Genomic DNA, 15,129 nt, shown 5'->3' with positions numbered 1-15,129 from the left:
AAATAGATGCAGGAGGCCATTCGGCCCTTCGAGCCAGCACCACCATTCATTGTGATCATGGCTGATCATCCACAATCAGTAACCCGTGCCTGCCTTCTCCTCGTATCCCTTGATTCCGGTAGCCCCATAAAGATAATGAATGAACTGAAATTCCTGGACTTTCAGATTGTTAATTTGTGGGTTTAAACTGGAGAGGAATTATACATTGGCTATTCTATAGCCAGAAGGAATGTTGAGGAAAATATGTATATATTATTAATATAAGAAAGTAGCAGGTTCAATTAATTTTAATGTTCTTAGGAAATAGCAAACCCAGACTTTGCAGTATTCTTAGGAAAAAGGTGTTTAACAAAGATTAGTCATACAGGCGGGGAATAGACTTAACTAATGTTGCAGGGTTCTTCAGAAATGGGCAAGAAAGGTTAAAGTTGTAAATAAAAGTCAGTTTAACTCTGGAAATGGGAAAATTAACGAATGATATAACTAACAGGACTAACACAAAGGGTGGTGAATGTATGGAACAAACTGCCAGAGGAGGTAGTTGAGGCAGGCACTATCCCAACATTTAAGAAATAGTTACGACAGGTACATGGATAAGACAGGTTTGGAGGGATATAGACCAAACGCAGGATGGTGGGGACATGTTGGGCCAAAGGGCCTGTTTCCACACTATCACACTACGATTCTATGGCTGTCAGCTTGGGAAGATCGTGCAAGCTGATATTTGAAAGTAAGATTTCTGATACAGGCAAGGTATTTGATGTACGTTATGGAATTTAGTGAGCTGAAAGCTTCATGATAAGGTAGTAAAGGTTGAGTACTTAAGACATTTGGTGCAGGGTTCAATGTGGTTTTTACTAGACCACCTGCTTTTTGTTCTGTATTTTTAACAATCATTCCTGCACAGACTTGGTGGTTCTTAGTGATAATATTGGTTAGATGACAAAGTCGCAAATGGGATCCAATCTAGAAAAGTGGTTTTGTAACAGCAACATGACGCAATGCATCTGCAGTCTCTTTATCTTAAACCCCAATAGCAACTTCTGGGACGTCTTACCTATTCCTGCTGTGAACATTATAGAATAATTCCAATTGAGCATCACCACTTTCCTACGCCACTGTATTTAAATGTAGAAACTTGGGATTATTCACCTTGATAGTCAGGTGGTTATGAAAGGGGTTGTCTGAACAGTGAACAGCATTAGAACAGAATAATAACAAACAAAGATTAGCAGACATCATGCATAGGACATTTGTGATAGGAAATACATTGACCATATGATATTATGATAGTGGATAACAATATGGAAGATAAATTATCTAATAAGTAATTGGAAGAAAATAAACTAGTCCTGTTAAGAGCTGGTATAGGCTCCATCAGCTAAGGTGCCTCTTACGCTGCACAAGCCATAACATGCTGCAGCAAAGGAGGAAAAAAGAAACAGATCCTGCAGGTGCTTTATTATACAGCAGAGGTTTATTTACAAATGAAGTTACAGTCAGCTATGAACAAAAAGAATGAGTACGACTTACACAAGTTGTCCCCAAAACTCAAGATGTCGTTAGCTTCAATTCTGAACCTGTGCTAAGTTTACAAGGAGAGTTTTTGTACTGCATATCTTAAACCAAACTCTAAAAAAGTAATGAAAAGCATAGTCTGTATTTGTGGCCTTCACAAGCACAAAAATCTGGTTGTCAAGACAGGAATCAAACCAGGCCTCAAAAGGCAAGGCAGTCTGTATATATCCTGGCCAGATCCCTAAAATGGCACAAATTAAAAGGATAACCAGCAACTTGTAGTTGTAGAGCCTCAATTTGATACATCTGCAAGTTACGGCAGCTGATCAGGCCACTTGCGCCAATTTTCACCCAGTTTCGTTTCTCCCAATGTGAATGGGTAAATGTGACTTCTCGGGCCCCAAATGCAAATTCTTTAGATTATACGACTGTTACTTGTACTTCAAAGCAACACGCCCTGAAAGATCAATACCATTTAAAATGTCACATCTTTCTATCCATGCAAAAAGCTACACAACTTGGTATTTTAAAGCTTAACTGAAAACATTTATACTATAGATGAACTGTTACAAACGGCTTTTATTAAAAAGACAGTATAAAAATCCCTTTTTTTACAAGCTTCTACATGAAAGAAAATAAGTTTTTTGATCACTTTCTCAGCTGTTCAGTAAGCCTAAATTCTCCAGTTTCTGTAGTTTTCTTACATTCAAATAAATGTAGTTTCTGCAACAATGTTAGCAAATTATCTTTACAGCCAAGAATGAAACAAAAAGCAGTCATGCAAAATACACAAATCAATATTACAGGAAGCATGCCCGATCACTGCATTGCATCAATGCACACAAACGGAACAAGAGTCTGGACAGCAAATTGCTGCAACTTTCTGATTGTGCTTAAAGTGATCAGTCAAGCAAAGTGATTCCTGAAATTGAACTTCAGGCAACAAATTGAAAGATATAATAAAATTCTCATTATGTTAATGAATACAGCACTGTTCGTGACTTGTTAACAGCCTTTACAAATTTCTAATTCACACAGTTTGATTTGTACCAGCAGTTTTATTAATCCAATTGAATATTAACTGCAAAAACAATTTAGTATGTTTCGTTGCACAGTTTAGAGGGCACTGCTTTATTTAAAAAAAAACAACACAGCATAGTCATTGATCAAACTCTAAAATTGCCTAAAAGCAAAATTGTGAAAGAGTTTCAATGAACTAATGAATAATACCAATGTTAACGGGACTTTAATTAACTAGTTGTAGTTACTGCACCATTCGGTTTAAAATCGTGGCTGAAATCTTTCAAGCACCTTCAACAAATTAGTCTTTCACACTAGATTTTCTTGTAGTCATAAAACAGTACCCACCTTCTCTTAACATCTACAAGACCCCCCCCCCCCCCCCCCCCCCCCCCCCCCCCCCCCCCCCCCCCCCCCCCCCCCCCAGAAAAAAATAAAATAAAAAAAAAGAAGCACAAATGGAAGCTGAAAATGGATGCCATTCCACTGTTTCAGTCTTCATGGTGACTGTCAGACTTGTGGGCACTCATCGACCTGGATTTAGACCTAGACCCCGATCTCGAGTGGGTACATGATCTTGATTGTGATCGTGTCTTCGATTCCTTTCTGGATGCTGATTTTGATCTTGATACTGATTTAGACCTGGATCGTGATCTAGATCTTGACCTCGACCTGGATCTTGATCTGGTGTAAGAACGGTGCCGACGTCTATGCCTAAGGGAAAAGATGGAATTACATTTCTAGAGCATCTTTCAAAATTGGTGACTAAAGCACTGAAATGTAATCATTCCTGCAAGTAGGTAAAATAGCAATTTCCAGCATCTTCATTTTCATTCTGTGGCCTCTTCACACTATTCAACAACATAATTGGCTTGAGCAAAAGACAAAGTGCTGGAGGAATTCAGAGGGTCAGTCATATCTGTGGAGGGGGACAGACAGATGACATTTCAGGTCAGGACCCTTCTTCAGACTAAATAAAATACGAGAATGTTGATCCAACATTACATTTCCAATTTTCGGCATTTTGTCCCACAAGCCTCTACTCATTAGACATTTACCTTGGCCTAAAGTATACACAAGGACTCAGACCCACATGATAACTTGTTTATTAGCTCTAAAGCTCACCAACTTAACTGCTTTATTTTTTAACCAACATTAATTTCTGATTGTTACTCATGCCATGGTTGGCTAATATGTCTAGCAGACCCTGTCTCACTTCTCCTGCGAAGACCAACTTGAAGCAGTTATTAATACCCCTGCCTTGTTCTTTCTCTATTAGCAAAATATACATTGCATTTACATTTACCCTCACTAGTCTTTTCTACATCCAAGCAAAAATTTTAATGTCTCACCAGTGAACTCATGTTTACTCAGCCACTTTAAACCAATTTCTTGGTCCTTTGGTGCTGATTGCCAGGATACAAGAACACGACTCTCTGGTTAATGCAGAAACATGGCTATCCTTCCCTACTGCACTCTTTTACAACAGTTTCAATGTGATCCAATGTTGATTGAGTTCTCACAAGTTCAGTCTCTAGCTTACTGTACACCCAACTTATTCAGGCTAGGTAAGTTAAAGACCTCACTGATTAATGTAGTTACTTAACAGTGCTAAGTTGTTAAATCTAGAAACTTTAACAGAAACATGTGTAGCAGTCAATGCAGTCCACTTGCCCATACCTGTCATTGAAGGAGTTACTGCGGCTGCGTCTGCGCTTTCCACTGGATCTGCTCCGTGAGCTAGCAACAAGAGACACAGTTAAACAACTGAAAGCGATTCCATTGAATTTGGGTCAAGCACAATGTTGTCATTACCACCTACTTTTTCGGGCTGTCAGACCTCCTGTGACTGCGATCATATGAACGACTTCGTGACCTCCTCCGGTCATAGCTGCGACTTCTGGACCGCCTCCTCCGATCATAGTCATCGTAACGATCATAGCGAGGTGAGCTTCGCGAGGACCTTCGTTCCTTTGACTTCATCTGACCAGGTGCTGGAATTATTCAAGTCAGGATTTGCAGAAATGCAAGGTCAGAAATAAAGAATCAAAAAGTCTTACCGTCTATGACGTGCAATACATTTTTGCCTCAAATAAACATGAAAAACATGTAAAAAACTTAAAAGCACAACTTTCAGAAATTACTATGCTGGAAAGAGATTTAGATGAAACAAGGAGGACTAGAAGGCATGGAGGTGTTTTTACCCCCTCTTGCGACCTTGCATAGCAGAAAGTTCAAATTTAAATTCAAAAATACATTCAATTTGAGCAAACAAATTCCTGGTGGAACTCAGCTGGTCAGGAGCAAATGTGCAGACGATGTATGATAGACGCAGGAGAAATGTGCGCGTACTAGGGCAGGGATGGGTTGGGGTATACTTGAAATGTCTGTGGATTGTGGGCTTCTCAAGCAGACCACGAAGTGCCATGCTTTCCATTTTTAGTGGCCTCACTGGCAATGGAGGCCCAGGACAAAAAGGTTGATATGGGAGTGGGAAGGAGAGCTAGCAGGCCTTGGAGGACGCAGAATACAAGCTTTCAGTGAAACAGCTGCCTAAGCTATGCTTGGTCTCGCCAACGTAAAGGAGGCCACATTAATTTTAATCTTTCATTTGAATTATACTTACTTTTTCGATCACCTTGGGCAAACTGGATCTCAATTTGCCGGCCACACACCCACTTTCTGTCCAGGTTGTGGAGTGCATCTTCTGCATCACGAACATCTTCAAACATGCTAAGCTGTTAAGGGGGCTTTTCACTTTCACAGGTTGCGAACAAATCCTACAATCTTTAATACACATTTTCAGCCACAACAATGCTTTGCCAAAAATCTAGAAAGCTAGTTCTTAAATAAAATTGCATAAGATGCTAAAGTTCCATTATCGGTCTATTCCTTAAAATACACATACAAGTTTACTAATTTTACAATGAATCAAAATTGTTATATCAATTACATCTAAACGATAAAATCAAAACTAATCTACAATATTACATCCCAAATTAATTGTCAGGCTGTATCCAATCACCACTGTTTGTCTTCATTAATTAGATTTAGCAAAATTATGCAAACAAAATTAAGTAAGTTATAAATATAAAACAATAATACACTGCTGGTCAAAGCATCAAAACAGCTTCACTGCAGTAAAATGCATCTTGGACCAGGGAAACACCAGTCATGTGCCACGGTAGTGATCACACAAGGGGATAAAACCCTGCCCAGAAGGCAAATGCCTCCCACAATATACAGGTGCTGACAGGTTGCAGGCATCCACCAATGAATGCCAACTCTGCTTTACATTTACTAGGTCAAGTCACAATGGCACTCGCAATTATAGTTTTGCAGCACCTAGTTGATTAAGGAGTGGCAGTTAAATAGCTTTAAACAGAAACAAAACTACTCAAGCTTGAGAAATCCAAAAATACACTTTTTTTTTTTTTTTTTTTTTAAAAAGGGGGAGCATTAATTGACAGGAATTTTATTTTTGGAAGCACATGATGGAAAATGGACTCATCACAAGAGCATTTAAACCCATCATCTCCTGTCAAGCCAATGTAGTTGGAAAAATAAATGGTTGCAAACATTACAAACAAATATAACAAATGAAAATTAAAAAAAAGAATTTATCAGCAGCAATACTGAGACTATGAATTATGAATTAAACGTTTTACAGATTTGTATTACATAAGGATCATTTAAGTTTGTAAAAATCACAATCAAAACATTTAAAGAGCGAATTAATTGTTTTCACTACAGTAGGATACAATATCAGGACTTTGCCGGTTACCTTAAATTTGGCTGTAAACTTGACCTTGCACCGTCAGCTTGACCTTTAACTCTTTAAGTGCTTGCCAGAAGGACTTGACATGAGGCGCTGGCCCAAATAAGACACTTGACTTTGACAAAACAACCTTTTTCCAATTGCGGACAAATCGAGGCCTTGACTTTTCCCTCTTCAAGCTTTAATCTTTTTCACCCTCCCTCTCTTTTCTTCAAGCCTGATCCTTAAGAGGTCTTTGGCTTGTCTGCTTGTCTTATGCTTGGATTTCTATCTAAAGGCTCTTTCATACTCTTTGTGGGATCGCCAGTTACAGCGGAATGCTTTAAAATTTCTGAGGCAACAACAACAAAAAAATTATGTCAGGGGATGGGTATAAAGAGACAAACATGCAGGGTTTGAAATCATTTTTTGACTACCTCCAAAACTAGCCACAAAAGTCACCAGCAGGTACATTTTACAAACAACTTAAATCTACCCATCATATTTTTCATTATTCAAACTTATGGTTAAGTACTTACAGTGGCATATAAATAGAAAAAGTTGTTAGAAAAAGTAATACTGGTGTGCAATACAAACCAGCACTAGCAGTTCCTACAACCACCATGATAACAATAGAACACAAGCCACACAAATCAGTACAATACGTTTACATTATGTGGAAACATATCAACAGCTCTAAGCTTCCAACCAAGTCCTGCTAGTCACAGGATTTAGAGCAAACTAACATCTATGAATGTAGTATTTTAATACCCAAGTTATATGCAATGAACATTAAAAACACACACCTTCAACTGACTGTACTTTAATGGCTATCTAAGAATACTTACCATGATTGGAATTAGTAATAGGGAATGCAACATTTTACTTTTTTCCCCAGCAAGATCAGTTTCTCCCCACACTTTTACTCAATGTTACTGGATTTTAGTTTTCCTACTATATTATTTCATTAAAAATGAAAAATTATTAGCCAGATGACCTAACATGTCATGAATTCAAAATGAAATCAACTGTAGATTAGGTCTGCATTTAATTTTTTAAATACTAAAGCAGACTTTAGGCAAATAAAGTGATTTATATAATCAGACTTTAAATCAAACTTGAAGCAAAAAAATTAAGGAAATGGAAGAAGCTCTAATTTGTTCAAATTTTCAAAATTATGATGTCCACAGGACTGGTGTACAAAAAAAATAATTATTTAACTGCGTGAAAAAGATATAGGTTCCAAGATGCCAAAAATATTTAATTCTAATTTAGTTTGTCAGCTGCCGTAAACATTTTAGCAGTCATAACAATATAATATTTCGTAAAATATAATTCATTAGATTAGTTTAAGGTCATCTTCCCCCAAAGAAAAACCTCCCAAAACAGTGTAATCTGCCATTTTAGTTTTGAATTTTCAAAACGTTAATTCAATCTCAATGTTAATGAAAGTGCATGCTAAAATATATTTTCTGAAATAAAATTATGTATAATTGTAGGAAGAAGAATTTTCATTTTTCACTTTGCATTTGCACCTAGTTCACAGCACATAATATCAATGCACTAGAACAATGACAAAGTTAAACGAATTGATGTTTTAGGAGACAAGAAACTCCAGAGGTAATCCTATTTAGATCCCATAATTTATTAATGGTATATTAAGCACATCCCATGTTCACATTCAAACGTGCAAGGATGCAAATGTATTCAAAATAAAAAATTGTGCCCATTAATCCAAAGGAGAACTTGCTAGGGATGAATTTCTTTGAATTCAAAACAATTAGCAGAAAATTGCTTTATTTCAGAGGCACAGTAATAGATATTTTAGCCTTTTGTAACCTAGAAAGTGAGTTTTAAATCTAAATAACCATTATATACAACATTGGACTAATATTACCCATGCATACAACCCAGAATGAATGCAACATGATTAGCACAGAGTAACACAAGATGAATGATATATGTGCCAAGGTTTTCTGGGCAGTAAAATTGAAGTGTCAGGTACTTTAAAACAGCTCGAGACTAAAATGTTCACGCAGTAGCTACATTCTAACGAACTCTGATTACGCACAGCTAGCCTGTACTGCACACCACACCATTTGTTGTCTTGCAACATGGTTGGTGCTGCCAAGGGAAATAATACAAATCCATTGTACTGCAAAATACTTTAGATTTGTCAATTTGAATTTTATTATCACAATTTTAGTTTCCCTGCTGAATAGAAAAATAATGCTTTAATGGAATATAGAATGGGCCATAATATAACCCAAACTTTGCGGATACCATTATTTGCAGTGTCTATAGCTAGGATGTTCATTAACAATTCCACATTGGTAAATGAAGCTTGTTAACACCCTCAACTATGGCCTGGTGACAAAAACCATGGCACTCTAAACTGTAAAATTAAGGCCCAGTCAGCCTCGAGACCATCATCCAAAAACCTAATAAATAAAAGCAATACAATTAACAATACTCACTAATGCTCATTATAGATTCCACCAAGGCCAAATTGAGTTTCTTTTAAAACTATATTTGAACAGTTGTAGCAGTAAAAAAAAAAAAGAAATTCTTCACATTAGTGACATACTTTGCACCAAGATGATTATAAATAAGTGGTAGGACATTTACAGGAAATTATTTAACACAAACATGGGCTGGAATCTGGCATGTCCTGTCTGGGGTAGTGAGTGGTAGAGGCATACACTAATGCAAGCACTTAAATCACTAAGCTATGGACTTCATGTATCTAAAGGGGCTATTTCTGCTCCTTGCACCTTTTCTTTAGGCTGATTTGCATGATCTAGAAGCACTGAAAGAATTTCTCTGTTTAATCCTCAATGCAAAAACTGATCTGAGCTGTTAACGGCAAGTATAACCATTGGCATGGCACTCAAGAGAAATTCCACAATAAACCCCCATTGGGCTCAATATCAACTAGAGCTCAACGGGATCTGTGACAAATGCCATACTTGCTCCAGGTCAAACGCTGAATATTTCTCAAAAAGCAGAGCAACTCAACTCTCAAAGCCTTAAAAGAACCTACTGTCTGGGTGGATCCAATTTCTATATAAAGCTCAACATTATCACAACCAAAACAATCTGCTTGTATGGTCCTTTCCATGTTCGTTTAAACATCTATCCTCAACATCTAGCTATGTCAGCACATCACAATAATGGCAACGTTACTTTGCTGCCACTCGGCAAATCCACAATGGTAACATTTTAAAGAACAAAGGCAGACAGTACTTGGAAAAACTCTGCTGAAGGATGCACCAGCATTAGTTGCTACAATGAGTTGTAGTACGTTGCAGCTGAGCAACTAAAAACTGGATTGAATGTGTTCAATTCAATTCAGGTCTCAAATGAAATGCACAACATGCCATTCCACATTCGAAACATGCAATCCCACACCTTTTCCAGTAAACTGATAAATGCCACCAAGTAATCAGTTCTGATTCCTGGTACTGAGCATTTATTTCTCTCGATTTCCACAATTAAATAGACTACATTCAATTATGAACTGGCCTTTTATCAATATTTCAGGTAAACCATCGAAACTGTCAATTGAAATGCTCTTTTAGAAACATTCAAGAGATATCCTAATCATTCGGCATCTGTCTCACTGTATTGAAGCTTGACTCAATGACTCTGACTCGACTCATTGAAACTTAATGAATAGTAAAAGACTTGGATGGAATGGTTCCACTAGTGGGAGAGTCTAGGATAGATGTCATAGCCTCAGAATTAAAGGACATTCCGTTAGGAAGGAGATGGAAGAATGGCGGTGAATCTGCAGAATTCTTTGCCATAGAAGGCTGGAAGCCAAGTCAATTTTTAAGACGGCGATAGATAGATTCTTGATTGGTACGTGTGTCAGAGGTTCTGGGGAGAAGGCAGGAGAATGGGTTTAGGAAGGAGATAGTTCAGCCATGATTGAATGGCGGAGTAGGCTTCATGGGCCGAATAGCCTAATTCTGCTCCCATCACTTGTGACCAATGACTGTATCCCCATGCCTCATGTTCCCTTTAAGCCCACTGAGCTCCACGCCCAATTTTCCTTTAAGCTCACTGGAAGAATATACCATTGTACAACATTTTAAAAAAGTTTAAAGAATTTATATCAATAGCAGTAATACCCAATAGTTCTGCAAAAACCTGCCTGTTCACCCCAAAGTTCTGATGGTGTCAGATTAATCAGTAAATTTCAATTTCAAATTTGGTTAAGAGTTTAAAATTGGATTTAGACCCGTTTTAATAATCTTAGCAATTAAAACCTATTTTCAGTGTGAAATAACTAAAGTTCCACTATGTGGAAATAAATTGTATGATTCTTGTGAATTACATTAAAATCGGCGCCTATTCATTTAGATTCACATATTTAAGCTATGTTTATGAGGTTCAAGGAACAGACAATCAGGGCAAATGGGATCACACATTTGCTAGCAATATTAATTAAAAATTATTAACCCATATTATATGCAAGGAACATATGGAGTACATATCTGCTCCTGTGATGCAAAATCAATGTTCCTTCAATTAGATTGTATAGGTGTTAAGTTACAAAGAAAATGACATTGTTTTTAAATTTATCTGTAGATACTTCAAAATCGGCCATGACATATTTCCATTCACACATACCCATACTGATTACAGCAACCATCACATACATGGGAAAATCGAGAATGCATGAATATGCCCGCTGTAAACAATGGAGCCTGTATACATGATTGCACACACACCCCAACATAGTATCTTATCTCCACCAATTTCCAAAGGAATAACACTTTACGAAACTAAAATAATAAGACATTCAAATGCATCAAACCAAAAAGATTTAGTATCTCTGCTTCGCTCATTTAGGAGAATTGAAGAAAGGATATTGTATATATGCAAATCCTCTTGGACGTCGAGTGTAGAAGTCAAGGGGAACGTAAACATCTACTATTGGGCCATAGCGACCAAATTCACGACGTAAATCCTCAGGCCTAAAGTACCATAAAAATGATATAGTTGATTTGTAATATGAATTGCCCTTTGTGCACGTGCTGAAGAGTCCAAAAACCTCATTGATATTAAACCATCTGGAAGGAGATTATTTTATCATCTCAAATTTTGGAACATCAAATCAACGCGAAAATTATGAGAGGAATAGAACCAGTCAATTTGCTGGTTTTCAGGTGAGTGAAAGGCTCGAGCCATTTTCAATTATATTGCTTTAATGCTGGTTTAACGGTAGATTAACGGTTCTGCTGGATTTATCAATTTACCCCAAGCATTTTGAGGTCTAAATAATTTGACACCTGAATATTGCTTTTTCTAGCTATATGGTCCTTCCTGAACCATCTGGAACTAAATGTCCAAATTTATCTTGTATCATTGAAATTTGTGCCAGATTTCAATTGTTTAATCAGCAATCTTAATTAGGCATGACTAGTTGCAGTGATTAACGTTAACTGTGTAGGTGCATACATTGATAGCTCATTATACCATAAATGGAACAAAGGAATAGCCATACATGTCACCTAATCCAGCAATTGGGTTCTATTTATCTGCATAGATGATCTGAAGCTCTCTGTGGGATATATTTGGGCATTTTATTAATATTCCATCGAACACTACAGGTAGTTCTGCGATAACGCGATAGCTGCTTTCCTAAGAAACCGTGTGCTATAGAAAGTGGTGTCATAAAAAGAATTATGTCAATGGGAAGGAGGGGGAGTTTCAGTTTCAGACCCAATTATTTTTCTCTGTAGAATTTTCAGAAAAAAAATTACTATGATTTTTGTCACTGCATGCAAAAATAGTGAATGCTATATAATACATATTTGAGCAAAGTATCATTGTACAGGTGTCAATAGAAGTGATTCCTGGCAATTTCCTGCAGTGCAGTTATATTCTAAGGGACAACAATGTCTGATTATTTTAAGAACTTGGAAAATATCACACCATAACAATTTCAGCATGCATAATACAAATTAATTGTTGCATTATATCCACCTCATGTTATGGAAACACGTTATAGCAGAACTACCCAAATAGCCTTTTAAACTTTTACTATAAAGTATCTACTGAGCAGTAATTCCAAACGTTCATAATATCTAAATACCCAGCAAGCTGTTCTTTGAGGCAACAAGCTTGAATTAAAAGTTGAAGAATCACCGATCGGAAATATGAACTTTTTCCCTTTCATCGGATGCGGTCAAACTTGCTACACGCGTTCTCGCTGTATTTATTTCAACCCTCCAGCATCTGCAGTTCTAGGTTTTGCTTGAAACTAATTACTATTCAGCACAACTAAATTTTAAAAACTTCCCTTTCAACCCATTGGACTTAAAAAAAATAAATAAAAAAAATAGAATTAACACATTAAGGAACATTAAGCATCTTTGATGTTAAATCCAATCTGAAAAGGGTTACTGCAAGGATAAACCAAAACAAAACTTTCTTTAAGCTTTTACTCCCAATAAAGGTACCAAATACCAGTTGGGGAGCTGCAGCACATCCAGATCAGGATTCTACTGCACACACATGTAACACACGCATCCTTCTACAGATCGGTTTTGTACAAAGTTGGATCAACTATGATCTATTTGATTCCTATTAGTGCACTCCATCCCGAAAAACCACCCAAAGGATAGGATACCCACAAATAATGCATATTTTCCCTTCACTGAAGCTTTAAAAAGGAAGCATTAATGGGGCATAGAGAGCCACATGATTTGGAACATGCTAAAAGCCTAGTTACATAAATTTAAAGAGTGCTGACACTAAACTAAACATTTTCACGGTGTTAAATTCAATTTTTAACGTTTTGCAAAATTTATGATAATTATAATCATGCTTCTCCCAATTTGTTAACATGGTTATATCCAAAAAACAAGGTTCTTAGATTAATAGTCATTCATGTTGCATGATAAGAGCTGCGTTCCCCTTAGTTGTCAAATAATGGAGAATTTTAGGTGCTGTAGTATGCAAAACCTTTACATAGACCTTTTTAATATGATACACATTTGTCTTTTGGAACAATTAACCAAAGCTATACACCTTTAAGATAAACATCAGCATTTCTAAAATCCAACATTTGTACTTTTTAAATTGTGGTCCCAAATCTAAAATGAACATAATAACATGACCAAAGATTGATATACAATTCAATAATTTAAGAAAGAGGACCTTCCACACTCCCATTGACAGATCTGCAAATATACTAAACACTAAATAAATTTACATTAAAATGAAAATATGGAATTTTTTCCCCTAAAATACACCCTCTAATCCTCATATTTCAAAAACTTTTAAAACCACAAGATGTTTATTTTTCGAAAAAGTTAACATTTTAAATTGCAGATATTCTTTGGTACATTTTTTGGAGGGAGATCAGGTTAATACCGAAACGTGCACTTCATGCAGCCGATGTAGACCACAATGCAGATAAAATCCCTCCAATTCCAAACCACCAGACCAGGGACGTCCTACTTTAACCGCGCTCTTTATTCTCGGCCCCTAATGCCCACAGCTCCAGAGAGAGGAGGTGACGGAGAGCCCTCCCTGCCAGGGTAGTTAACATGGGGCTGGGGGTACACACTCACCCCCCTCCCCCCCGGTCCCGGAGCCCCGCCTGGACCTGCAGGAAACACCGTGGGCCCTGGGGCTGGACGCTGCCCATCCTGGCCCGGGGACAAGGGGCGCCGAGGCTGCGGCCTTGCGGTGGCGGCGCCTCATGGTGTGGGGGTGGGGGTGGGAGACACACACACCCCCCTCCCTCCCTCCCTCTCCCTCTCCCCCGCGGTACCCGCGCCCACACCCCGACCCTCACATCCCCCTCTCCCCCCTCACCTGGTGCAGTCGCCCACATTCCTAACGAAGAGGGAACTATTGGGCGGACGGGCGTACCGAGACATGGCGGCACCGAGCGGGACGGGACGGGACGGGACGGGACAGGGGGTCAGTGCGCACGCGCCTCAGCCCTCCCGCCGCATGGAACCCACTAGAAGGCAGGCGCGTCACAGCGGCGCGCCGACAAATGGGAGCGCGGCTTGCGGGCGGGTGGCCGCCGCCATCTTGGTGCAGGAGGTGAGGCTCGGACCGGCCGCCATTTGGTGAGGAGATGGAGACGGAGACTGAGACTCCAGGCTGTCCGCTCCCGCCGCTGTTGCCGCTGTTGTTGTTGTTGCCGGCGCCGACACTCCACTGCCGCTCCTCCCGCTCTCCTCGCCGCCTATTTACAGCCCGCGGTCTCGCCAGCGATCGCCATCATGCAACGTCACGAACATAGGAGTTTAAAAGCTCGCAGACACCAGGGACTGGCTGACAGACTGACAGCGAAAGACACTTGTCTGAAGAGGGGTTTCGGCCCGAAACGTTGCCTATTTCCTTCGCTCCATAGATGCTGCTGCACCCGCTGAGTTTCTCCAGCTTTTTTGTGTACCAGCGAAGGACACACACACACACGGCTGGACACACATACACACACACACACACACACACAGGGCTGGACACACACACACACACACACACAGGGCTGGACACACACACAGTGCTGGACACACACACACACACACACACAGGGCTGGACACACACACACACACACAGGGCTGTTATAGTGTAGTCTACTATAGTGTGGACACACACACACACACAGGGCTGGACACACACACACACACAGGGCTGGACACACACACAGGGCTGGACACACACACACAGTGCTGGACAAGACCCGACCTGTCGAAGGCCATCGCCAACCAGGTCAAGTCTGCTCTGGACCAAACCTGTGCTGTACCTGGCAAGAACATCACAGACAGCCTGCCACTGCCGAGTCTGAGATACCATTGCC

General features: G+C 39.1%; 1 protein-coding gene across 2 annotated transcripts; it reads right to left on the bottom strand.

Moving 5' to 3' along the window:
• Positions 1–1,455: 1,455 nt before the first annotated feature.
• LOC129709950 (serine/arginine-rich splicing factor 10-like) lies at positions 1,456–14,292 on the bottom strand. Of its 2 annotated transcripts, none has more exons than XM_055656658.1 (6): positions 14,132–14,292; positions 11,176–11,280; positions 5,165–5,268; positions 4,361–4,532; positions 4,219–4,278; positions 1,456–3,252 (listed from the first exon to the last, which is right to left on the bottom strand). In XM_055656658.1, the coding sequence occupies exons 1-6, from the start codon at positions 14,194–14,196 to the stop codon at positions 3,030–3,032; spliced, it is 729 nt and encodes a 242-aa protein (XP_055512633.1). In that variant the 5' UTR covers positions 14,197–14,292; the 3' UTR covers positions 1,456–3,029. The 2 variants fall into 2 exon arrangements, with proteins under 2 accessions (XP_055512633.1, XP_055512634.1); XM_055656659.1 differs by having other exon boundaries at positions 3,110–3,457; positions 14,132–14,290.
• Positions 14,293–15,129: the final 837 nt, after the last annotated feature.

Source organism: Leucoraja erinacea, chromosome 26 (genome assembly GCF_028641065.1).
Source record: "Leucoraja erinacea ecotype New England chromosome 26, Leri_hhj_1, whole genome shotgun sequence".
Lineage (NCBI taxonomy): Eukaryota > Metazoa > Chordata > Chondrichthyes > Rajiformes > Rajidae > Leucoraja > Leucoraja erinaceus.
This window is presented reverse-complemented; position numbering and strand designations above follow the sequence as displayed.

Bases quoted from the DNA above. Each gene is read 5' to 3' on its own strand.
- LOC129709950 (XM_055656658.1), bottom strand. From the start codon at position 14,196: ATGTCTCGGTACGCCCGTCCGCCCAATAGTTCCCTCTTCGTTAGGAAT. The intron at 11,281-14,131 runs GTGAGGGGGGAG...ATGGTACTTTAG, and splicing joins AATGTGGGCGACTGCACCAG to GCCTGAGGATTTACGTCGTG. The intron at 5,269-11,175 runs ATATCCTTTCTT...ACAGCTTAGCAT, and splicing joins AGAGGATTTGCATATATACA to GTTTGAAGATGTTCGTGATG.